The sequence below is a fragment of the Zootoca vivipara genome, chromosome 16, assembly GCF_965207765.1.
Source record: "Zootoca vivipara chromosome 16, rZooViv2.hap1.1, whole genome shotgun sequence".
Lineage (NCBI taxonomy): Eukaryota > Metazoa > Chordata > Lepidosauria > Squamata > Lacertidae > Zootoca > Zootoca vivipara.
In genome coordinates this window covers 6325205-6352172 of record NC_142599.1, presented here as the reverse complement: position 1 = coordinate 6352172, position 26968 = coordinate 6325205, and the positions used below count along the sequence as shown (strand labels likewise).

Genomic DNA, 26968 nt, shown 5'->3' with positions numbered 1-26968 from the left:
CGCCCTCCCCGGCCAAAACCGGGCTCAGAGTGGCTAACATCAAATATATAAAGCATTAACATAAAATCACGCAATCAATTAAAATACATCCTAAAATCAGATCAGGATCAGAATAAAATTCAATCGGATGGCAACCCACAGGTTAGGGTTGAGGACCTTAAAGTAAATGAAAGGACCTGAAAGTAAATGAAAGTAATACACACACATGTGGATGTGGATTTTTAAAAAAGAACAAAAAGAGGGGAGGGAAAGTTTGCATGGGGGTTTGAAAAGAGATGAAAAGTTTGCATCTGGTTTAAAAAGAAGGGAGGGAAAGTTTGTGTTGAGAGTTTGGAAAGAGGAGAGGGAAAGTTTTGTTTGGGGGCGCTGAAGGGGCAAGGGTAGGTGGAATGAGTGGAGGGAAAGATCTGCATTTGGGAAATGGGGGAGAGTAGAGATCAACATAGGAAAGAAGGAGGGGGGAGATCAGCACTGATAAAGTGCTGGCTTCTTCGCCTTCTCTTCATTCTCCAGAGAAGGAGTAGGGCAGGCGGCAGCAGGGAAAAAAACTGAAGCAGCATGGCCCCTATGTGTTGGGGGTAGGATCTGCCACCCCTGTGGACTGGGCCGATTCAGATGCCTGAGGTGGTTGTTTCTTTTGGCCAAATGGGTGGGCCAGCCCTGGCTGGGATCAGGAGACCAAGGTTCAAATCCCCACTCAGCCATGAAGCTAATTGAGTGAGTTTAGGCCATTCCCTACCTCACAGCCTAACCTACTTTAGAGAGTTGTTGTGATGATAAACCAGGGGTTGCGGAGATCAATATATGCCACCCTGAGCTCCTAGGAGGGAAGACAACAAAATAGATTAATTCCAGATTCCCCAAGGAGCAACGAGGGGGGCTCATAATGAGAGCTCATTATCATGTCCCTGGTTTACTTACATTGCCTCAAGTTGCTTGCCCCTCATGATGTCAGATTTGGCATCTGAACTTGGTACCAAGTGGGCATTCCTGGCGTTGGAGTTCCTGCTCCTGGGGCATTTTAGTTATGTCATTTCCCCTCAGCACCAACGATGCTGTTAGACAGTGCGCCCCACTTTCCTTTAGAAAAAGTGTGCCGGTACTCACCATGAAGTTGTTACAGTAAGTGCCAAACTTTTAACACTTGGGGTAGGCTTCTCAATTTGTATTGTATTATTTTATGTACCGTGGCTTGCCATGGTTTTATTGATTATAGTTTAGAAATTATTGATTGTAACTGCTGAATGGATTTCTGTTTAACTTTTATATGTTGATATTATTATTTTATACTATTCTAATAATTGTTGAATGTTACTTTTTGATGTAGGTTGCTAATTTTAAAGTTTTGTTTTATTATCACATTTTTGTATTGCATAAGATTGTTATAATTTTATTGTTATAATTTTTTGTTTCTTCAGCTTGAAAACAGCCATGAATATTGTAAAATAGAAAGACGGTATACAAATTAAAAATAATGATGATGATGGGAAGGTGTTGGTACTGCGTACCCTTGAGTAAGGTAAAGGTAAAGGGACCCCTGACCATTAAGTCCAGTCGTGATTGACTCTGGGGTTGCACGCTCATCTCGCATTATTAGCCGAGGGAGCTGGCGTATAGCTTCCAGGTCATGTGGCCAGCATGACAAAGCCACTTCTGGCGAACCAGAGCAGCCGTTTACCTTCCCGCTGTAGCGGTTCCTATTTATCTACTCGCATTTTGACGTGCTTTCGAACTGCTAGGTTGGCAGGAGCTGGGACCAAGCAACGGGAGCTCACCCCATCACAGGGATTCGAACCGCTGACCTTCTGATCAGCAAGCCCTAGGCACAGTGGTTTAACCCACAGTGCCACCCGGGTCCCTACCCTTGAGTACCCCCAGACAAAAAGCACTGTTGCTCGATTTGGATACATGGTGACTGTAAGTTAGGAGAGATAAGTCCCTGGTGACTGCAAGCTATTCAAGAGGTAGTATCATATATACCCATGGCATTCAACTTGGTGTACACCAAATACTGTCGAGCTAGGGCACCCATCATTCACAGCCAGCATGGCCAACAACGCCAGGAAGGATGGGAGTTACAACACCCATCAACATCTGGAGGGCATGATAATAGTTACTTCCATATATCAGAATAGCAAAAACTCTCTGAGTACCGATTCTTATAAAGCTAAAACGGACCATCTCTTCACTAGAAGAAGATATTTGCAAGTTTTGGGGAGAATACCAAAGTGCAACAGTACAAAAAAAAATATCTTTGCAAAAAATACTCTAAGGGGAAAGAAACCCAAACAGCCCAATGGGCCAAATATAGCCAATGGGCATGGGGTAAACATAAGGAGATTCCTGCTGGATCAGGCCAATGGCCCATCTAGGCAATCACCGTGCTCTCATAGAGGCCAACCAGATGCCTAATGAAAGCTCACAAGCAAGACTTGAGTGCAACAGTGGTTTCTGCATCTGAGACCCCCAGTATTTAGAGGCACACTGCTTCCAACAGTGAAGGTAGTTTATGACTAGTAACCCTTGCTGGCCCAGTCCTCCATTAATTTGTCCAATTGTCTTTAAATGCTGTCCGAGTTGGTGTCCCTCACTATATATTGTGGGAGCAAAATCCATTATCCAGCTGTGCACCATGTAAATAAGTACTTCCTTTTGCCTGTCCTGAATCTCCCAACTTTCAGCTTCACTGGCTGTCCATAAATTCTAGCATTCTAAGAAAATGCATGGAGTGGAGAAAGTGAAGAAGTAGTTTTTCATCTCATCCATTTTCTCCAGTCCATGAATTTTCCAATACATCTATGCCATCTTTAGCCTTACTTTCCCCCCTTCTTTTTCCTAAACCAGAAAGCCCCAAACGCAACCTTTCCTCATAGGGGTGTTGCTCCAACAGGGGACAGAAACCTGTATGGATGGAAGGCTGGAGAGGTAATGAAATGCCCCGAAAGAGGGCATGGCTAAACAGAAGCACTCCACAGTGCAACATTCAAGTTGCAGGGTCCACTTGTAAAACAGGTAAAAGGAAAGCATTGATCAAGGAGTGCTGAAAAAGCACATACACCTCAAACAGAAAAAGCCAGGATTTTTAACACGGTCAAAAATGTAGTTTTGCCTTGGCCTTAATCAAAAGTCCTCTTTCCTGCTCTGCCATATTTCCCTTGGTCGCGAAATTCACTTCAGGCTTCTTTGTTCTAAATAGAACTGACTTAATGAAGTAATTTCCCCACAGTGAGCACATCAGGTAAGTGAAGGCTCTTTGAACCTGTAATCTCTCAATGCTGTCGGCTGTGAGCATCACAGAAAGCCTCAAGTTCCAAAGTTGGAGAGCAGAACCTTTCCCTTGGCATGAAAACCTTTGCCTAGGGGGGTCACCTGCCCTTTCCCCCCCACCCCACCCCACTGCCACAGACTAGAAACTTCGCATGTAGTGAACTCGGCCTCAAAAGGATGTGGCCATCTAGAAGGCCAAACATACAATGAGCAGAGCTGACACACTCCAGAACTTAGAAGCACCAGGGACAAAGTTAGAGATGACAGATCTGAGGACCGTCACTTCTCCGCTGTGTCTTATGACCTCGCCTTTAGTTAAGAGGCCATGTACGCCTTGGCCTGCTTCTTTAACCTTCTTCCCCGTGACTCCTACTTTGTTTAGTTAAAATAGAAATTGAACTCTGCTCATCAACGGGGGTAGCTATTCACCATTCTCGCCTTCCTTTTCAGAATATGGTCCCTTGAACTCTCTCACCACACGGACGCTCTGGTTTTTCTTAAAAAAAAAAAAAGAATCATTTAATGCTTTCATGGGGTTTTCACTAAGGCTACGGCAGCAGTTTGCAAAGTGGGGCTTCTTAGAAGCTTCTGTGCACTTCTAGCTGGAGATACCATGGAGGGAACATGGAATTCTCTGCATTGAAGGCAGGTGCTGTACCACTGAGCTATGGGGCTTCCTCTAGAATACACAGTAGGGAGAATTTGTGGGACCAGGAATGGGGGAGAAATCAGTTTGCATTTTAATGAGAGGCTACCCAATTTGCCTTTCTCCAACTCCTATGTAAACAAAAAGCACAGCTTTTGCTTGAAACTGGTGCTTAACTGAAGGTTGCAATTCCCCCCCAAAAAACAAAATGCACATAACAGTGGAAAATAGCATACAAAATGTGTTATATTTGGGGAAACTACTTGCAAAAGGAAAATGGGTATATCTGCTAAAACTGCGAGCAAAAATGTGTTCATTAGGGGGGAAATCACACTAAAATTTAGGATTTATATTTTGTAAAAATCAAACTGTTTCAGAAATGTGGAGAACTGAATTTCAGATTGGAAACATAGAAACTGGCAGATTTAACAATGCCCATCTATGACAAAATGTTGTGGAAAGTAGTGTTCCTGTTCAGGGTTCCAATCAGCCAGGCTTTCTTTCCAAGATACTTGCCCCGCCCCAGCCTTCAGCTTTCCCTCTTCCTCCCCACCCAACAACAGACACCCAGTATTCTGTGGCCTCCGAGTATATACAAGCTTCACTGGGTTGTTTTAAAGTTCCTCCTCTTCCAGAATCCTATCTGAGTTTTTATCGCTCTCTTTTCTCAAGCTTTCTGGTAGTGCAATCTTGCATAAGGATGCTGTGGCTGCATGAGGCTCGCCACTCAGCCAATGGGTTTGCCATTAGCAAATATGATAAGGATCCCCCAGCACCGTGTGATAAGCTGGCACTGGGTCGCAGTTTTTGGGTATGATAAATGACGGTGTTAAAATACAGCCTCATCTTTTTTCATATATAATTATTTTTATTAAGGATTTTCTTGGGTTACAAAGGTAGTGCAATGTCTCATATATATTTTTCTCCCATGTATCATTTTTGCACATCAATTTTACTTGTTGAGACATTATGAGGAAGGGGGGGAAAGAGGTGGGTGGGATGGGGAGTTGGGTGTGGCGGATTGCCGATGTTTCTGTTTTTCTTGATATGTGTAGGGGTTCGGCGTCAGCGTCGTTTGTGAGAGAGGTCGGGATTTGCCTTAGAATGTGATTGTTCATTTGTGGTTGGCTGTGATGATCCTTAGTTTCTTATGTGAGTGGGGAGGGAGGGTGTTTTGATTAGTTTAGCCATATTGATTTGTATGCTGACGGTAAGTTTTTGTCGTTGTCTTGTTGGGCTGTATAAGTGATGAAGGGGAACCATACTGGCGTGAAGGTGTCTTCTTCTGCTGGAAGACATCCATGCAAGAAATTTGTAAGATAACTAAGCAAGTGCTAGAAATCACCCCAGAATTGGTTTTTACTAAATATCTTTCAAGATAACAGCGCTCACTCAGATCACAAAGAACTTATAATCCATCTGTTGTCAGCAACCAGAAACATCATAGCCAGGCACTGGAGGGACCTGTCAGGAGTAAGCATGGACCAATGGTACCAAGTTGTATGGGAAACGGCCCTACTAGAAAAACTAATGAAATGGTGTGTAGAGCACAGGTGGGAGGCCCCTGTGAATGCTAAAATTCGGTGCCCCCCCACCTCTTGTGCTCAATTCTATGCAGTTGTTGTGGTACCCTCTGCAGCCCAGAGCCCAGTGCAGCCACATTGTTGCGCTACCCTAAAACCGCCTCTGAAATGTGGACCTCTAGGCCTCTCTCTGTTGTCCCTGGGACTCTCTTCAGGCCACACCCCTTCATCAGCCTTGTTTCAGATAGACAGACAGCCTGGCTGGAATGCGCTCTTGAACTCTGATGATGCCTCTTGCTTCCCTGCATGGAGGATAGGGTGGGGTGGAGGTTGAGTGTGTGCAGAAACTGGCACAAGAGTAAAAATTGCATTCATTGCTCCACCCACTTTTGCACCTGGCCCCTGGAAGGTTGTGGTCCGTGGGCTGAAAAAGTTCCCCCACCACCGCTGCAGCAGAGAACATGAATTCATGAATTTTAGTTACGGGGTGGAGCTCTATAAAAAAATATGCCATAGGCAGGCATCAGCCATAGCATTCAGTTCACCAAATTCATTAAATTTAAAGCAGGATTTCTAGCGCTGAGGCTAAAGCTACATAGATTGGTTACTGTTTGAGAGAAGACAATGATTCCAGTCTTGACTTAGACCCTGAAACAGCAACCAGCAGAGACCGGGGTGGGGTGGGGTGGGGGGAGAGAGAATTAGAAAATATAAGTCTCTCTTCAAATCAGCTCTTTACATAATTGTGATTCTCCTCAGTAAACGTCCCCTGAGGGAATGGCTCTCCCCCGTTTTCCTATGCATCGTGACATTATAGCTCAAGATGACCATGTTTAAATGTCAGGCAAAGCTTCTCATTGCAGCAGTTGTGGTTTCGCCACTGCAGCTAATTTAATTCTATTTAATTTCAAATGAAGTTTCAAGAGCCAACCTGAAAAAGTTCAACAGGAGCCTACAGCTGCAAGGCTCTCTTTGCAGCCTTGAAATATAGTGACATATAGACTTCACCCATGAAATCAAAAGGTTTCTGCAGCACTAAACAAGGTTGGAATGTGCCAGATTCTGAACTGAAACAGACTGGTTCACTCATCCCTACCACCAATGCACAAAAACCATAGCTGCCAAGTCTCCCGTTTTCCCCGGGAAATCCCCGTTTTCCCAGCTATTGCAAGCTGAAAAAACGAATTTTTTTGTTTTTCCCTGGTTTATTCTGGCGCGGCGGCCATTTTGGAACTGGACGGAGCATGCTCAGAAGCAACTTTTGATGCTGCTCTGCCCAGTTCCAAAATGGCTGCAGTGCGACTTCTGACGCGACAGCCATTTTGGAACTGGGCAAAGCAGCATCAAAAGTCACTTCTGAGCATGCTCCGCCCAGTTCCAAAATGGCGGCAGCGCTACTTCCGGTCTGCTATTTCCGGCCTGGTCCCTTATTTCTCTGACAGCAACTTGGCAGGTATGGCCCTAACCCCACCCCAGGCCACCTGGTATGGCTTGGCAAAGTCCCTTCTCATGCTTAGGAGCTCTGCAGCATAGGCTCACTTCACACAACAAGCAAACATATGGGCAGTGGGGATCATGGGGAACTCTTTAGGGCAGCAGATACCAGCAGGGCTTGCTGTCTGACATTCAGTGAACCCCACCTGCAAAGGAGGAATCGGGAGATCACTTTACAGCTAGAGCTTGATCCTTTGCAGCCACATCATTACCTTGCCCCACATCTGATGTCACTTGTGGGAGCTGTAGTACAAAAAAAATAAATCCTATCCCTTCTATATATGTATATTCAGAAGCTCAATGGGATTTATTCCCAGCAAAGTGAGTATAGGATTGCAGCCTTAATCTACAACCAAATTATCAACAGTTTCCAGTGATTTCCTAGTACTGTTCGAAACCAGTTTCCCCCTCGGTCTCTTTGCCTTGCTGCAAATTGTTGTACACCGGTGTGGCTGGAGTGAACATCAAAACAAAAGGAACATAATCAAGCTGCCTTATACTGAAGCAGGAAATCAGTCCATCAGGGTCAATATTGTCTAAAATGACTGGCTTTCAAGGGTTTCAGACAGGGTACAGTCATACCTTGGTTTAAGTACGCCTCGGTTTGAGTACTTTCAGTTTAAGTACTCCGCGGACCCGTCTGGAACGGACTAATCCACTTTCCATTACTTTCTTTTTTCTTTTTTTAAAAAAATATTTTTATTAATTTTCCAATTAAAACCAATTATATCACATTCAATATTTCAAATTATACACATATATATATCAATCAAACCGAATGTTATGCCAAATCATCTAAAGAATTTTTTATTTGGGTTCCCATGCTTCAAGAAATTGGGAATTCCTCGCAACTGTCCACTGCCGTCTTTCACTTTCCATTACTTTCAATGGGAAAGTTCGCTTCAGGTTAAGTACGCTTCAGGTTAAGTACAGACTTCCGGAACCAATTGTGTACTTAAACCGAGGTACCACTGTATATTCCCAGCCCAACCTGGAGATGCTGGGGAATGAACTATAGTCCCCACCATTGAGCTATGGTTTCTCACCATGGAAAAATGCTGGAGGAGGGGTTGTAGGATAAGAACCAGGTTAAGCACCCCGTGTCCACTATTTCCCAGTTTACAATTCTTCCCCCTCCCACCTACCTACTACCATAATTAGCTAATAAACACCCATCTGGGAAAGACCCGTTTTCCAAAGTACACTGCTGTTCAGCCTCAGAGCACTACATAAACAACATACGTTATGATTATCAATATTAAGTGACGGAGTCTGGCTTCTCAGCAGTAGAGACTGTGAGCCTTTAATTATTTCTCTATGTTTCCCTTCTCCTCAGAAAAAAAAGAAAAAGGAAATATCCATTTTCCAGTTTCCAAATGTAGCTTTATTCTCAGAGAATTTGGAAATGCTGGTGAGTCATGCTTTACAGCTCTCTTGAGGGACAAAAGCATTACAATAATATTAATTTACAGTGGTACCTCAACTTCCAAATGCCTCGACTTACGAAGGTTTCGACTTTACGAAGTCGGCAAACCCGGAAGTATTTTCGCTGCGTGCATGGTCTGCGCATGCTCAAAGTGCAAAATAGCACTTCGCGCATGCGCAAAATGGACACTTCGACATTGGAAGGTTTCGACTTATGAAGAGCGCCGCGGAACGGATCGCCTTCATAAGTCAAGGTACCACTGTATTTCCATACATGCAGAGAGGTGCAAGGAACACACAAGAAATAACCAACTGCACAAATATAAGATGGGGGGGACACTTGGATTATTAGCAGTACATGTGAAAAGGATTTAGGGGTCTTGGTGGACCACAAGCTTAACATGAGTCAACAGTGTGATGCAGCAGCAAAAAAGCTAATGCTATTCTCAGCTTCATCCATAGAAGTCTAGTGTCCAGATCAAGGGAAGTAATAGTACCACTCTATGCTGCCTTGGTCAAACCATACCTAGAATAAAGTGTCCAATTCTGGGCACAACAATTTAATAAGGATACAGCCATACCTCGGGTTGTGAATGTGATCTGTGCGGGAGGCACGTTCGCAACCCACAACGCCGCATCTGCACACGCACATGACGTGATTCAGCGCCTCTGTGCATGACGTCATTTTGCACTTCTGCGCATGTGCGAGCGCCAAAACCTGGAAGTAACCCGTTCCGGTACTTTTGGGTTTGGCATGGAGCACAACCTGAAAATGCGTAGCTCGCAGCGTTTGCAACCCAAGGTTTGACTGTACTGACAAACTAGAACATGTGCAGAGGAGGGCAACCAAGATTATCAAGGGTTTGGAAACCAAGCCTTATGAGGAACAGTTGAGAGAGTTGGGTATGTCCAACCTGGAAAAAGGAGACTGAGAGGAGATATAATAGACATCTTCAAATATCTCAAGGAATATAAAATACCAAATAGCTCATAGAAGATGGAGCAAGCTTATTTTTTCCTACTCTGGAGTGTAGGACTCTAACCAATTCTCCAATTCTATGATTCAGAACAAGTGAGGGAGTGGGAAAGAATGTGCTGGATGCTTAACCAAGATGCACCAGTTGACTTAGAAATACTAGAGCTGCCATAGAGTCCAGTAATGACCAGCGCATGGAGTCTGAGGCCACAGAATCGTAGGCTAAGGAGACCGACTTGAAAAGTGATGCAGGTGACCAAAAGACCAGTGAATCTGAGACTTGATCCAGATTCCCATCCTTGATCCAGATTCCACAGCACTAGGTCTCAATGAATCACAGCCATGACTCTTCTGAGTGCCTTCCCCTGGGCCCGAGGAAGTGAGCATCTCTGAATCTACTTTGCCAGGAAATGTTCCAGATGGGAATCCATTGGGCACATGAGAATTGCCTCTCTTGAGGCCAAAGGGGTGTCCCTTGATGAACTCTAGTTCTGTATAGAGAGGCTTTTTAACGTCTGATGTTTATTATGTTTTTATATATGTTGGAAGCCACCCAGAGGTGGCTGGGGCAACCGAGTCAGATGAGTGGGGCACAAATAATAAAATAATTTGTTGTTGTTGTTGTTGTTTTCCACAAGGTTATGGAGCCTAGAGGAGATGGGCTAGGGGCAGAGGCTCCAAAGGGCTCATATCTTTTCTGACCCTGGTCTGAGCAAGTCACCCTTGGAGCTCTCCATGGTGCTGCAACACCTGACTTGACCTGTGGGCTCCTATGTGGAACCAAAACAGGGCACGGCAGAGCAAAGTGTTTGGTTGTTAAGGCACAACAGCATCTAACTTCAATTCATAATACAAGAAATGACACACCAGGTAGAAGGTGTGTGTGTTCAGCAACTGGAAACTGAAAGCAGACACCACAAATCAGAAAGGACACACTGGGTGGTATTCGAACTTAAAGCAGACCCTTTGAAATTAATGGACCTCAACTGATACCATTATTAAATTTATTACCCACTCTTCCACATGGACTCAGGTGGTGCTGTGGGTTAAACCACCGAGCCTATGGCTTGCTGATCAGAAGGTTGGCGGTTCGAATCCCTGCGACGGGGTGAGCTCCCGTTGCTCGGTCCCAGCTCCTGCCAACCTAGCAGTTTGAAAGCATGCCAAAGTGTAAGTAGATGAATAGGTACCACTGTGGCGGAAAGGTAAACTGTGTTTCCAAGTGCTGCTCTGGTTCGCCAGAAGTGGCTTTGTCGTGCTGGCCACATGACCTGGAAGCTGTACGCCAGCTCCCTCGGCCAATAACGCGAGATGAGCGCCGCAACCCCGGAGTCGGTTGCAACTGGACCTAATGGTCAGGGGTCCCTTTACCTTTAACTTCACCAGCAGGTCCATCAATTTCAGTTGGTCTCATCTGAGTAAAACTTAGCTGAGTACCACCCATTGTGACCAGTTTGGTTAATTTTGGACTATTTCTGGATGCCATTTTTGGCAGAGGAACCCACAATGGCATGAGTGCTCATTCAAATTACAAGATACACATGGGGCTCTCTGTGGATGAATCATTAACGTTGACAATGGCTAGTGTTCTTACCAGCTAGGATGGCTTTAGAAGAGGATTAGACAAATTAAATGAGGATAAGACTATCAATAGCTAATAGCTATGATGCTATGCTCTGCCTCCACATGTTGTGAACCGCCCTTTAGATGAAGGGTGGTATACATAATTAATTAATTAATTAATTAAAACCTCACCCACCCCTATTTCCCCAATTCCAGTCTGCTTAGAGTAGAACATTTCCTTATCTTAGCCAAAAAATAAAGCTTCAGTAAAAAAGTGAAACAGGTAGATAGATCAGAAACTGGATATACAAATTCTACCGTTGTATATTTAGTGTATTAGAGGACTAACAGACTAATCCATTGTGTGTTTGCTCAGAAGTGAATTCAGTGGAGCTTAGTTGAGGTTTGTTTGCTGTTTTGGAGGACAGATTTATCAATGGCTTTCAGCAACCAAAGACAACATAGAGCACCCGTGTGTAATGAGGCGGCATCGCTCTGGGGACAAGACAACAGGTGAAGGCCACTGCCTTCATGCCTTGCTCGCAAACTTCCAGGCGCATCTGTCAGGCAGCTGGTGGGATTAGAATGGTAGATGAGATGGAACCTGGTCCGATTTGGAAATTTGTATGTTCCTATTATTACACAGATCGTTCACAATAGCAAACCAGTCAGCATGCAAAGAGGAATCATGGATAAGCATCAGCCTCTATGCCAAGTGCAACAGCAAGCCAATTGGCACACAAGCAGAGATCATAGGTGAGAAACAGCTGAGCAATAGCAAGCCAATCAGCACGCTGGGAACAACAATAACTTGTGCTAGTTCACATCCTAATATCGTATTTACTCGAATGTAATGCACACCTTTTGTGACCAAATTACGTCATGAAAATTAGGGTGCACATTAGATTTGATGGCACCAGCAAATACTTCTTTGGTTTCAAGGTCTGGAAAACTGAGGTACACATTAGATTCGATGGAGCATGAGATTCACGTAAATACGGTACACGAGAGATCACTCCCACACAGCAGGTTTGTGCAAATGCTAGGGCCCACACCTGCAAGAGGTGACCCCACCACTATCTGAGGCCACCCTGTCCCGCCCCCCACTGCAGTCCCCTTGGTAGCTATGCTGCATGTGTTTGGAGGGTTATATTATGAATAATTGTGTGGAAGCAATAAAGATGGACAATGGATGAGGAGGAAGCCAGCTGGTTGCCACCAAAAAGAGAGGGAGCAGGAGAGCACCAATGATCCCCAAATAGTCGCCTGTAACATCCAACCACCTTTTCTTTAAAAAAAAACTACCCTGTATAAGGTAAAGGTAAAGGTACCCTATTTCTCATATTTTAAGACATACCCATAAAATAAGCCATAGCAGGATTTTTAAGCATTCAAGGAATATAAGCCATACCCCGAAAATAAGACATAGTGATAGGCGCAGCAGCAATGCCGGCCGCAGCAGGAGGAGGAGGAAAAAAATAAGACATCCCTTGAAAATAAGCCATAGTGGTTTTTTTTTAGGAAAAAATAAATATAAGGCATGTCTTATAATATGAGAAACACGGTATCCCTGACCATTAGGTCCAGTCGTGACCGACTCTGGGGTTGCGCGCTCATCTCGCATTATTGGCCGAGGGAGCTGGCGTATAGCTTCCAGGTCATGTGGCCAGCATGACAAAGCCGCTTCTGGCAAACCAGAGCAGCACATGGAAACGCCATTTACCTTCCCGCTGTAGCGGTTCCTATTTATCTACTTGCATTTTGATGTGCTTTCGAACTGCTAGGTTGGCAGGAGCTGGGACCAAGGAACGAGAGCTCACCCCATCACAGGGATTCGAACCGCCAACCTTCTGATCAGCAAGCCCTAGGCTCAGTGGTTTAGCCCACAGCGCCACCTGGGTCCCTACTATACCCGGTATAAAATATACACCTGCTCTTGCAAATATGTTACCCAAATGTGCAATCTCTTTTTTCTTTTTTCTTGACAAGGCACAAATATCTATGGAAATCAGAGATCTTTCCACACATCCCTACCTTCATAGGGGATAAATCAGGGAATAGCAACCTCAGCCTCAGGGTCCAAATGCAGCCTTCCACAACCGTCCTGGCTGGAATTTTGCCTACTGTATGAGTTCTATTCATCTCTCTGCCTGCTTTTGTCTCTGGCACCCCTCTCCACTGGCACACAGCCCCTAGAGGTTGCCTATGAGGGAATGTGGCCCTCTGGCTGAAAAAAGGCTCTGCATCCCTGTTATAAACAGCGATCAGAATCTGCGAACAAATATCCATTTGCAAATGCTGGCCTGGTCTAAGCAGATGGCAAGAGCCTCCTGCCTTGCCATTCCATCCTATTGGGGCTGGTGAAAATTAGCAGCTTTGGAGACATCAGTACAAAATTATCTTCTCCACGGTGGCTAGTCATTGTATGCTAGCCTTTGTTCCAGGCCAAGAGAGATATGCCTTTTGTTTCTACCAGCCACAAAAGGAAAACATTCTGATTACACGGGAGGCTGGAAATTCAAAATTAAAACAGCAGAAAGCATTTGCAAATGCAGCAAGGGCGGGGGAGATATTGCACATATTTAAGTCTCATTAAACTCTGCCGGGCTCACTTGCCAAGGCTACAGTTTTTGAAATTCATACCGTACTTTCCTAGGTGCTCAAAACACTTCACAGATATCCTCTTAGTAAACATTTCAGCCCCACTAATGCTTCTCAGTGGGGACCCAGGTGGCTCTGTGGGTTAAACCACTGAGCCTAGGGCTTGCTGATCAGAAGGTTGGCGGTTTGAATCCCTGCGATGGGGTGAGCTCCCGTTGCTTGGTCCCAGCTCCTGCCAACCTAGCAGTTCGAAAGCACGTCAAAATGCAAGTAGATAAATAGGAACCGCTACAGCGGGAAGGTAAACGGCGTTTCCATGTGCTGCTCTGGTTTGCCAGAAGCGGCTTTGTCATGCTGGCCACATGACCTGGAAGCTATACGCCGGCTCCCTCGACCAATAATGCGAGATGAGCGCGCAACCCCAGAGTCGGTCACGACTGGACCTAATGGTCAGGGGTCCCTTTACCCTTTACCTTTAATGCTTCTCAGTAGTGGCGCCCTCCCTTCAGAAGTCAAGGAAATAAACAACTACCTGACTTTTAGAAGACATCCGAAGGCAGCCCTGTATTGGGAAGTTTTTTAATGTTTGATATTTTAGTATGTTCTGACATGTGCTGTGAGCCGCCCAGGATGGCTGGGGAAACCCAGCTGGATGGGTGGGGTATAAATAATAAAATTATTATTTATTATTATTTTAATTATTATTATTCAACTGTCCCTGGGACAAGAAGGTGGCATCTGTGCCCCCCCAGGTGTTGCTGGACTCTAGGTGTCCAACAATCTCTGGTAGCATCATCAGGGATGGTAATTGAGCCCACCAACACCTGGAGGGCCACAGGTTCCCGATACCTGTGCTATGAACAATTCTTGTTTTCTGGGAACTTTTGGCAGCAAATCAGTGTCTCAGTTTTGGGGCTTTGTTAATGAGGCCATTCATAAGGTTTCAGCTTTCCCAAGTTTCTAAAAATAATATCTGCATGAGGAGGGAAGCACAGTTAAATCTTGCACACAAGCTTGTGATTGGGACTACCTGTGGAAAAGCCTCCATGTGACTGTGGTAGCTAGAGGTTCAGACTTCTAGCTATAACCACACTGGTGCAACTCCTTTCAGTCTTTGACAAATCCTATATGCTGCCACACATGTATATGGCTGTGTCCACAGCCCCTAGGAAGATTGATTGCATCAGTGGTATCCAAGTCAGATCAGACATACATTCTTAAAAGAGCTACCTTCAAACTCTGTTGAAAATAATTCCCTTCTGAACCAGATCAGGGATAGGGTCCCACACTGCTAGCAGTTTGTTTGATCGGCTGGGATGTTTCCTAGAACTCCTATAGATCCTCTCGCTTGTATGGATGGATAGAGAGTGGTATGTTAATATGCATACAAACAAGCCTACACAGTACAAAGCTAATATTTACATTCATTGCTCCACCCACTTTTGCCTCTGACCCCGCCCATCATTGGCATGTGGCCCTCAGAAGACAATGTGCTTCTTGGACTGAAAAGGATACTCCTGGCACAGGCAGTATAAATGACTCATTTTGGATGGGGATATTTAATAGCTATAGTTCTAACTTTCTATCTTCAACATTCATCCGTTTGCAAAAGGTGTTTGGTTTGCAAAAGCTGCACACAGGCTAGATCTCTGCGCAGCTTTCTGCAGAAGGGAACCAGATGGATTTCATCTCTCCAATCTATGATTCTTTGCTACGCTGTTGAGAAAATAAAATCCCCACACTAAATCCTGACCTCTGTTATACCAACCACAAACCCAAGAGACTTCAGTGCTTTGTATGTACTGTATACACTCTCTTTTCGTCTGCTATAAAACCAGGCTTTTTGGAGTGCTCAAGAGACAGCTACAAATCTGCTCCTTCCAAACACACACACACACACACACACATGAACATCTTCTGGAATGGTCTGTTTTCAGAACCTTTTATTCCCCCCTCCTCTTTTTAATAAAAATAAAAATATTCTTCATCAGCAAATTAATACTGTATTATCAGAGTTTTGTTTTGTTATCCCCATCACTATTCTTTGACCCTGGATTCATTCTGCTATTTATTTATTTTTTAAGAAGCCATTTTACCAAAACAGCTCTCAAATAAACTTGTTTATCTATCTGGTGAACATCCAAGTCTTTCTTTACACATCTCAGAGTGGCTGTTGTTAGTATTGCCACTTAGCTTCAAGGATGAGCTGGGAGTTCTCCCTTCACTCAGAACATCTAAATGGACTGGTGAAAGGGGGAATGTGGAAATGTGTTTGGAAACCATATGCTCAGAGTGAAGTGCCCTGAATCCAGACCTGGGGCCAGCCTGCCTGAGAGCCACATTCCTTGCTGGGCCATCTTTCGAGGCCACATGCCAATAGCAGGCAGAGCCAGAGACAAAAAGAGCAACAAATGGACATTTCACTTTTTTACAGTAGCCTGATTTCTATACACTTCCACACATACCCAACTCCCTCATAAGGCTTGGTTTCCAGACCCTTGGTCATACCGGTCAGAAAAAAACAAACCTTGGCAATATGGCACCCTTGCGAAGCCAAAATTTTACGCCCCCACTCCAGTCCTTTCGGTGCCTTCCCAAGTCAGGTAAGGGAGGCACAAGGCTTTGGGGAGGAGGTATGGGGCTCTGGCAGGGTCCTAAAGCCCTCCCACCTCCTTCCCAAAACTGGCCAAGCCCTAACTAGGCTTTGGAAAGGAGGCAAAAGGATTCTAGAAGCCTGAGAGAGCCCCAGTGACAGACCTAGGGAGCTAAAATTTCAGTGGTGCCCTGTGCAACACCAAAATTCAGTGCCCCCACCTCTTGTGCTCCATTCTAAAGCACAGTTGCAGTATCCCCTGTGGTGTGAGGAAACCGGTCATGGTCCCCCACCCACCCCCAGCTCATACCTCCTTCCCAAAGCCCAGCGCTTAATAGGCTTTGGGATGGAGATGGGAAGGTGGCCCCTTAGCCCCTCTGCCCTGTGAGGGGGAGCCAGTCAAGTTACCCTAAATCCACTTCTGTCTTGGTTGCCCTCCTCTGCACACATTCAAGCTTGTCGTTCCCCCCCCCTTTAAACTGTGGTGCCCAGAACTTGTTGCTCAACTATAACTCCCATCAGCCCGAGCAATGGCCTCAGCCAATGGCCAGGGAAAATGGGAGTTTTAGTTCAGCAACTTCGACTAGATGACCCTTTGATCTGATCCATAAACTTTTGTACTACTGCACAGATGTCCTGCTCATGAGTATCTAATTAGCCAGTGCAACAACACATTGCTGAAGTAGGTAGACCTTTGTTCTGTTCCAACAGGGCTCTCGTTTTCCTATGGAGCAGGTAAACCAACAAACAGTTGGTCTTCTCCTGCTTCAGTCAGAAATGGCACAGGCTAGCAATAGATAAGAGTGTGTGTCTTTTCTATGTTCATCTCTTTTAGCTTTCAAAAATAATGCCTCAAAGCGCTTCAAGCCAAAGGAAAAACAGAAAGGTCTGGATCGCCCAAGCTAGTGACCTGAAACACCACAAGGTGCCAAGCGAGTCATCAGCAAATATCTTAAGTGGTTTTGTCAGTGTTGTGGTTAGCCAAAGCACACTCACACGAGAGCAGAGTTCATCAAATTGACTGATAGTGCAAGAATTCCTGTAATTTCCACACACACACACATTTCGTACATGAGATTCCAGCTCAAGAAATTAATGTGCTTTACCACGAAAGGGAGGGAGACACACACACACACAAAAGGGGGAAATAGAGAGAGAGGAAATAAGGAGATAAAAGGGGGGAGAGGAAATAAAAAGAGAGTTGACATCCTCAGGTTAATTCACTAGCTTTTCAAGCGGGGGGCGGGGGCGGAATGGGGAACCTGAGGCTGTGTATTGACCCAAAATAGACTGAGCACATAAAAGAGAGAGGGCCTTTCCACTTGCTAACTCAAACAGACACTGGGAGCACCAGAGCAAAATTATCTGAAGCTGAACGTATCAACCTCAGGCTTTTACCACATCTTCACTGCTCAAGAAAGAGTTTTTTCTATAATGGTAATAATAATAATAATAATAATAATAATAATAATAATAATAATAATAATAATTTCCCAGTATGCTGTTCAGACATCCCTCTTTCAAAAGATTGACTCTAGCTGCCTATGTGCATCTGAGGCCTTTGAAGATTCTGGTGTTTAAAGACTTAAATGGACCAGGACCCAAATATTGGAAGGGCCAATAGCTCAGTCCTACAGCTTTGCATGCAGAACGCCCCAGGTTCAATCACCAGTAGCATATCCTGGTATCCCTGCAGAGATACCAAGCTGGATGGAGCAATGGTCTGACTCTGTATGAGGAAACTTCCTATGTCCCCAAAGGAGCTCTTCTTCCTGTACTAGCGTGCTTGGGTCTTGAGAATTTCTGGAGAGGCACTGCTCCAAGAAACTGCTCCAACTCTTTAGTAAAGTTACTGCATGCTTCAACAAAGGAGAGAGACTTTCTGTGGTGGCTCTCCAGCCTTGAAATGCCTTCTTTTGGAAGGTTTGCCTAGTGTAGCTATTACATTGCTTTGGGGCACCAAGTGAAGACCTTCTAGACAGCCCAAACCAGCACACTGACCACAAGTGCTTGCTACTGGGATGAATCATAGAATCATAGAGTTGGAAGAGACCACAAGGGCCATCCTGTCCAGCCCCCTGCCAAGCAGGAAACTCATCCAAGCAGGATGAGATTGGGTTTCTCATTTTATACCTTGTTACAGTATATCTACTCACTGCCTTGGGTCAATGGTCCAATGAGTTCAACATCCTATTTCCCACAGTGGCCAGTCAGATGTCTTGCGGAAGCCCACAAGCAGGACATGAGAGCAATAGTTGTTGATACCTTACACCCTGCCTTCAAATCTGAACAGCATTCTCAACTTTTCCAAGCAAAAAATGCTACATGGACTCTGCTTCTTTTGGAGTACACAAGAACACGGTCTTATGGCATCCTGAAAACAGAAATGACAAAATATGCAAGCCAAGCAGACATCCCCAACTTGTTACCCGCCAAATGTTTTGGACAGCAACATTCATGATTCTGGACCATTGGCCACACCAACTGAGGCTGCTGAGAGTCTTGGCCCACACCCATCCTTCACCCTTTACTCCAGGGATGAGGGACAAGCACTCCTCAAGATGTGGCTGCCATGCTCAGTGGGTCAATGGTACTCAAGAGCATCACCTGGCTGAGGCTCTGCCCAGGCCTCCTGGGTCATTTTCAGAGTAGTAATAATAATAATAATATTTATTTATTTATACCCCGCCCTTCCCGGTTAAAAAAAACCCCGAGCTCAGGGTGGCTGCAATGTTACAAGGACTCTACAGACCTTGGCAGGATCTGCCAAGATGGTCCTTACATCCACAGAGGTGGCAGTATGCACATAGGCAACTGTGGAAAAGTAGTCAAGACCAGTGGGAGTTGGTCCATGAGACCAAACCAGGCATTGCCCCATCAACCTCAGCCTGTTCTCACCTACCAGAGCTGTCAGCTTCCTCCTCCTCATTCTGAGTCTTGTCCTTGCAGAACTCAGCAGGGAAGAGGATGGGGGCAAGGCTAGAATCAGGCTCTGGCTGTCATTGGCTCTGGCTTTGCCTTCTGTTGGGTCTCCCTGCCTTCTGCCCTACTGGGTCCAATGGCCATCAGCCACCACTGGTTAACACACAGGCTGCTGAAGAAAGCTGGACAAACTCACTTAGTTAAGTCATAGAATTAATTACTTTCCTCACCCCCACTTTTTGAAATCCATGCCTCCTTCTCAGGGCTTAGTTTCCTATCCCTGCAGAAATATTCCCTATTACTTCCCCGTTGATGGCTTAGAGATTCCCAGAGGCAGCTGCTAGCAATGCTTCACCCTGGCATCTCTGCAGATGTTCCTGCTGACAACATCACCCCCAGTTCTGATGGAATGAAACGGTGTGAAAAGGCTCGGTTGTTTACAGCACCTGCTCCTGATCTCCTTGCCTTGCCTGAAGTGCTCATCCTGTGTTTGAGCTTGGTCACTTCCATCTGCAGGTGGAAGGTCATGTGATCAGACACACTCCCATACAGAAAATACCGGTAGTCATCTCTGCACACAGAGAACTAGTATGTCAGACAGAAGGTTCCCAGGAAACCCTGCCGCCAGTGTGCTAGATTTCTCTGTTTGTTTGCATCAGCGCTGGGATGTGGACAGCAGTTGGAAGGGAACCAGGAACTGAGAATCAGGACATAGAACAAGCCAAGGAATGTTGAACAAGCCAGGAGTCGGGACCAAAGAACAAGACAGCATCCCAGAGGTAGGACTGAAGAATAGCCAAGGATGCAAGAACATGCCACAGCTCAGGAAGGCCTAATTGCTCAAGGAAACGTCAACTGGAACAGGAAGTCCCTTTATATTCCTTTCTTGTCCAGGACAGCCAGCCTGATTGGGTCAAGTCTGGTTGGGCCTGAAAGTACCCACCAATGACTCCAATAGTTCCTACATCTTGTTGTTACCCTTGCACACAAGCCTGAGCTTTTATCTGAATTCTGAAGTGCTGCAGTCAAAGCATACTGTAAGCTTACCGTCTAGGGCTTATGGCAACTTCAGGTGCAATGACTATAGGAGGGCGAGCTAATTTTGAAAGCATCTCCAACATGCCCAATGCAAATATATCTTTGCATCAAAAAGCCTAATGCCAAACATTTTCAGCATAGACAGTTAAAATTGTGGGGAGGGGGGGGACTGGCTGGAGAGGGCATTTATTACCCAGCATCCATGATGCCATAAATACATTGTGATGCTGTGCATAGGTGCAGAAAGGGACATACAAAATTGATCAAGACTAGTGGAGAGTTCAATGAAAACATCAACCAAGTACGCAGCGACTAGGAAAAGGACACAATCCATGTCAGGAACCATTAGGAAAGAGACTGAACATAAAGCACCCAGTAGTATAATGTATTTTATGCTACTACCGGTGTATGGTGCAACCACACTTGGAATACTATGCCCAGTTCTGGATGGTCTGCCTTCAGGAGGACAGTGTAGAGCTGCATAAGGTGCAGGAAAGAGCAGCTGCCCTATGATGAATGATTGCAACATTTGGGGGCTTTTTAGTTTAGAAAAAGTAGGAGGGGGGCATGATAGAAGGGTATACCATTGTGTATGGTGTGGAAATAAGGTAGATGGGTTTTTCTCCTTCATAAGAAAAGCCCTACCAGAAGGCCCATCTAATCCAGCATCCTGTTCTCACAGTTGGCTTAGAGGAAGATTGCAAGCAGTACATGAGTGCTACAAGGCTCTCTCCACTTAGAATCACAGAATGATAGAACTGTAGGGTTGGAAGGGTACCCAAGGGTCATTGAGTCCAACCCCCTGCAATGCAGGAATCTCAACTAAAGCATCCATGACAGATGATCCAACCTCCGCTTAAAAACTTCCAACACCTTCTGAGGGAGTCCCTTCCACTGTTGAACATCTCTTCCTGATGTTTAGTGGGAATTTCCTTTCATGTAACTTGAATCCATTGCTTTGGGTGCTAACCCCCCCCCCCTTCCCAGAGCAGGAGAAAACAAGCTTGCTCCATCTTTCATGCGGCAGTCTTTTGGATATCTGAAGAAGGCTATCACATCTCCCAGCAACCAGAATCCAGAAGCATACCTCCCCACTTCTTGCCTAATACTAAAATCTGAGGCCGCTCAACAGAGCCCAGAAAACTGGGAAGTTCAGGACTGTTAAATGAAAAGGAAAAATAATGCACACAGTATTCTTTCTTGGTTCCCATTGCCTCCATCTCCCCTGCACTGGATTTGAGATTGTAACCTCCTCAGGACAGGGACCTGTATTTTGCAAAGTGCCATGCATAAGAATGCCACTATATAAACACCTAACAGCCAAGTCCCTTCCATGGGAAACTAAAATGAAAACCCAAACACACCAATTAATTTCATTCATCCCATGCCTCTCGCTTCTCAGAGACTCCCATAAACTTTAGGACTATCATATCGGGGGGGGGGGAGGGGGAGAGAGAGAGAGAGAGAGAGAGAGAGAGAGAGAGAAAGAGGGTTGCCAGAGACCTGCAGCAGACAGCTTTCAAAGCCAAGAGTCTTTTATTAGTAAGATCCTTACGTCACTCCCCCAACAGCACAGCCGATGCTGGCAGGATAAGATGAGAAATAAAATTTGTTTACGGGTCAAGAGGAATGCATCGGCGACAGAGCCCAAAAGGGAACCAGAGGCCATCCTCACTGGCAACATTGCCCTGCAACACCTTGAATCTTCAAAAGTCACAGCAGGGCAGAAGGCATGAGGGCAAGCCCAAACTGAAAGCCGGCTGCTCAGACATCACAAGGTGGTTTGGAGGGGGGGGGGTTGAACTTACGAACATCTTGGGAGGGAGATGAGGAGGTGATCTCTGCTGCAGAATTTCAGATCAAGGAATTGAGACAAGGCTAAAAATTTATTGTATACATATAAAGGCACCCAGTGTTTTGATTAGGTGTTGTGTATTGGTGAAATTGTGAGGTGTGGATATACGTGTATATATATATACACCTCTTCTAGCCCCCACACATGTGTAAGTATATAAAAACAAAATTCTAATATTCTTAGGCACATTTACAGCTTTTGCACAGTTAAACAATAATGCACATTTTATTTCTCCATTGATTGGGTGGATGTCCCAATCCAACATATTTTTCTGGGCATGGTTGTTCAATAGCACATTCCCACCTGAATGAAATGTTCAGACACACCAACTTTTGTGGATACATGGAATAATTTTTTGGCTTTTCTCCCTAAACAAGGGCAACACCTTGCTTTCAAACATGCCAAAGATTCTTCCCAGTGACAGAAGTGTTTCTTAAACTTGATTCAGGGGAAGGCAAAGAATGCTTATTAGTTACAGCCCTGAATTGATAGCTGTCACTTCCAGAAACACAGTCTATGAAAAATCACAACAGGGATAGTCTGTGTGTGTGCTGCCCTCCAGTTGCTGTGGACTACAAATCTCATCATCCCTGGCCATCAACTATGCTGGCTGAGGTTCCTGGGAGCTGTAGTCCAAAAACATCTGGAGAAAACCGCGTTGGCTATCCCTGCTATAGAAGTTCAGTGGGACTTATTCCCAGGTACGTGGATATAAATTGCAGTCTTAATCTAGAGCAAAAACACCAATGGCTTTCAGTGATTTCCTAGCACTATTCAAAAACAGGTTTCACCTCAGTCTCTGTGCCTTGCTCCAAATTGGTGTAGACTGGTGTGTGTGGAATGAGCACCAAGAACAAAGGAAAATAGGAAGCTGCAATTTTCCTGAGTCAGACCTTTGGTCTGCCTAGCTCAGTACTACCAACACTGACTGGCAGCAACTCTCCAGAGATTTAGACAGGGGTCTCTCCCAGCCATACCTAGATATGCAGGGCCTTGAACCTGGAACCTTCTCAGGCAAAGCAGATATTCTACAATGAGCTACAGCTCTTCCTCTGAGCCTAACCACTTAGGAACAAGAAGAAAAGAAGAAAAGGTAAAATTGATGTGCTACTAACTGTGTCACAAACTCAAACCCCCCCTTTAATTAATTTCATCACCCTCACCCCAAACCCTTAAGAGCAAGGATAAACAAGTGGGAAAGAGGCAAAAACAAATGTGAGAGTCAGAGCTCGGAGCCAGCTGAAAGGCACAGACTTCTAGCCCCAGGAATCTTCCATACCAAATCCAGGCTATATGGAAACCCCAAGTACACACACACACAGAGAGAGAGAGAGAGAGGTCAGAGCACACTGCAACAAGGCAGAAGTGAGGTTGTCCCCACATCACAGGACAAAAGCCAGTAAGTTATAAAGAAGGGGGCAGCGTATAAAAGTTGGATACAATCAGCTTTCAGGGAACTGGTAGCCTGTGAATGCATCACAATTTTGGAAGGAGGGAGAGAAGGGGAAATCTAAGGACCTGCAACACAAGTTTTCAAGAGCCCCCACAACAGATGGCATTGTATACAATGGCACATGTGGGGCGGGGGGGGGGGATGCCTGGGGAAATTGTGGAGCCAATGTGGTGAGGTTTTCCCTGCTCCCGGGCTTCATCAGAAGAAACCCAGACAAGCAAAAGCAGGCTGACAGGTGGTTTAGTGTTGCACTCAAAACAAACAGGATGGAGAGAGTAATATTGGGTTAATGGGATTTCCCGTGGATTGAGTGGAGCAAATATTGCTAAGTGATCATTGGTGGGGAGGGGTTTTTCCCTTAAAAGACGGGACACAGATCCAGCTTCAATTGCTGGGAGCCCTTTGCTCTGGGGTCGCCCCTCCTCCAGCCAGCCTACCTGCCGCCTGAGCGGCAAGTCTACTAAAGTCTACTAAGGTCCCTGAGGAGGATGTGCATGTGATAGTAAGGTCCCTGAGGAGGACGTGCCCATCTGCTTATAGCCTGGAGAAGAAAAGGGGGGAGAGGGGGAAAGGCCCACGTCTCTTCCAGTTTGCAAAGTCTTTGCAGGATGCTTATCTTGAGCAGATGGTCACTCACCACAGATGAATGCTGATGGGACATTGTTGCTGCAGAACAAGGAGGTTGGTAGGTATCTGGCATGTGTGCATTACAGATAAGGCTTTCCAATTCCATGACAAGATCCCACGGGCCTCCAAATATCGTTAAACAACCGGGAATCTGTGGCCCTCCAGATGTTGTTGGACAACAGCATCCACAATCAATCTGCCTGAGACTGTTAGGAGTAGGAGTTTAGTAACATCTGGAGGGTGAAAGATTCCCTTAGTTATGGGATAGCTTCTCCATTCTCACCTATCACTATCCCACTTGCATTTTCCTAGTAAGTTTGCCAATTGCAGACTGCTGTAGCCTTTACCACGTTTTCAACCTCCATACGATGAAAAAGCAGGCAAGATCTCCATGCCCTTCTCTTAGCAAGGGAACACCCCAGCCCAGCTGTCAAAAACTTCCTATAGCTGTTACTTAAAGGGCACAGAAGCAGACACACTCACCTCGGCACAGCAGAGCACCCAGAGTCAAGCTGAAGGCCACAGGGGCAATCGGCAGAGCACCCATGTTGAAGAACTCCCGGGAAAGAAGTGAGGAACCGGGAGCTGTATAGCGGGGATTTGCTGCAGCTTTTCCTTAGAAGTCAAAAAGCTGCTCTTCTGAAATATTTCCACCTTTGCATTTCCTCGGGGCCGGATGGAAGTTCCTGGCTGATCACCTCTTCGCCATGATTAGGTTCTTCCTGAATGGGGGTGGAAGGAGGAGCCCCCTCCCAGCCCCCCAAAATCTCCACAACACCTAGGCATCCAGAGACACTTCTGTTCTACCGGATAAGGTGCAGGTGCGCGACACGAGTCAAAGGAACATCGAGGGGGGTTGGGGAGGCCGGGGGAAGACGCGGAGCACCCTCGGGTCGCTCTGCAAACTTTTCCCAGTCCGCGGAGCCGCAGGTTCGAGCCCCGCGCTGCGCAAAAGTTGGACAGAAGAAGAAAGAGACGGTCGTGGGCGCGGGGAGGGCGGAATCTTTCGCTGTTTCTCCGCGGCGTCTTCCTCCCTCTCTCTTGTGTTTGGAAGCAACTCCAGGGGCGTCTGGAAACGACCTTTCCCACCGCTTTCGGTTCTCCCCGCCGGAATCTCTGGTGGCAATTGCTCCTCTCCGTCCAGCTGGCCGCTCTGCTTCGCTGCAAAAGCCTCCGGCGAGCGCAAATCCTGGGAGAGACTTTACGAGAGAGAAATCTCCATCACACAGACGCGCTCGCACGCAGAGAAAGAGCAAGCGAGCGAGAGGAGGAGGCGGTAACCTTTGGGGGCTCCCTCCAATCGGAGCAAGGGTTGGGGTGGGTTTTATATTTCTTCCCCTCCTTGCGGGTTGGAGTGGAAAACTCCGAGGCTGGAAAGGGGGGGGGGAGGCGGGATGGCTTCCTCTAACATTCCAGAAGCAGCAGGAGTAGAGCCACAATTACTCGCGAGTAGTCCCATTGAGTTCCGCGGTGCTTACTCGAGAATGGACAGCTCGGACGCGTGCTTGCCCGCAGGCAAGTCCAACGGGGCTCGCTGCCTTTGCACTCGATTAAGTAAGAATGGCTCGACTTGCGGCCCGATCCTCCGCGCGTTATACCCCCGATGTCCCGTTGAAGTGGAGAGGAGTTATTCTAGAGTAAGCGCGGATTCGGTTGTTTTGCCCGTGCCTCCGCGTACTTACTCCGTAGCGATCCCACCGGAGCTCGTGCGCTTTACTCCAGAGGAAGTGTGACCCGGCTTTCGGCCCGATCCTGCGCTCGTTTACGTGGCAGTAAGTCCCCCTGAGTTGGGGGGGGGGGAGGTTGTGTTACTCCAGAGTATGATTTGGTTGGCGGCCCGATCCTGAGTGTTTACTCGGAAGTAAGTCTCACCGACCTGGGGTTGTGAGTAGATGTGAATAAGCTTGCAGCCTACGATATACTTCCTCGGGAGTGACCCCAGCTGAGTCCAACGAGGGTTTACTCTCAAGAGTAGTATGCAAAACGTCGGAGCCTGCAGCCTTTGGCTAGTACGTCCCGCTGAGCTAATAGCGTAAGTGTGAATAAGCTTACAGCTCTAGCCTTCACATGTTGGTTGGATATAAGTCCCCCTGGTTTCAAGTTGAACAGGATCACACCCTTTGCTAATTTACCTGATGCCCAGAGATTAGGTCCTTGTGGTTTCCCAAATAACTGTGCCCGGGATCACATAGTGCCCGGTGGGTTGCCCTTTCTTAAGAGTAAGTTCCATTCAGATCACTGGAAAGTCTAGTGAATTGTGGATAGAACTGACTTGCAATGCTCTCTGCAGTGCATCTAATGTGGGGGCGATGCAGCAGGGGTCCTAGGGCAGGGGACTCTTCAGCCCTCCCAATAAAATATTTGAGCCCCCCCTCCCCAAGTGGATAGGCATTGCCTGGTGCCACCCACATCTTGTGGTAGATCACGCAGGGTAGGGTGTATTTGTGCCCCCCCATATTTTATTCAAGTTGGCACCCCTGGCAAGTTGCATAGGGATTTCCACTTCACCCATAAGCCTTAAACTTGCTTTGGTTTATGTGGGCCTCCTTTACAGGGCCTGCTTCTTACTCCCGCCCCAAGCATTTTAGCCTGGCCAGAATGTGCCTTGAAACTCTGGCGACACCCCCTTGTCTGTTTTGCTGGAGGACAGAGAAGTACATGTGTAGAAGACAGCCTACCATCCCAAGGAAAAAATGTACAGTACATTGGTTGCAGAAACTACTTTTGCCTCTAGCCCTCCCCAACACTGGCATTTGGCCCTCAGAAAGTTGCCTAGAGGGAAATGCGGCCCACGGGCCCGGAAGCTTCCCCATCCCATCTGTAGTACAAAACAACCAACTGAGGCATGAGAGACATTCCATTTCTCTTCCATATTCTTTCTATCCCACTGGGAAGATAAAGCTGGGATAGCTCAGTGGGTAGAGCATGAGACTCTTAATCTCGGGGTTGTGGGTTTGAGCCCCAGGGTGGGCAAAAAGATTCTTG

The 26968-nt window shown here is 46.2% G+C and overlaps 1 protein-coding gene across 1 annotated transcript in view; it reads right to left on the bottom strand.

Moving 5' to 3' along the window:
• Positions 1-25290, bottom strand: part of LOC118075944 (transmembrane protein 132C) — a 270224-nt gene extending 244934 nt beyond the window's left edge. Inside the window, exon 1 of the mRNA XM_035098371.3 lies at positions 24467-25290. Coding sequence (XP_034954262.3) covers positions 24467-24530 — 64 coding nt within the window. The 5' untranslated portion in view covers positions 24531-25290. The remainder of the gene's footprint in view (positions 1-24466) is intronic.
• Positions 25291-26968: the final 1678 nt, after the last annotated feature.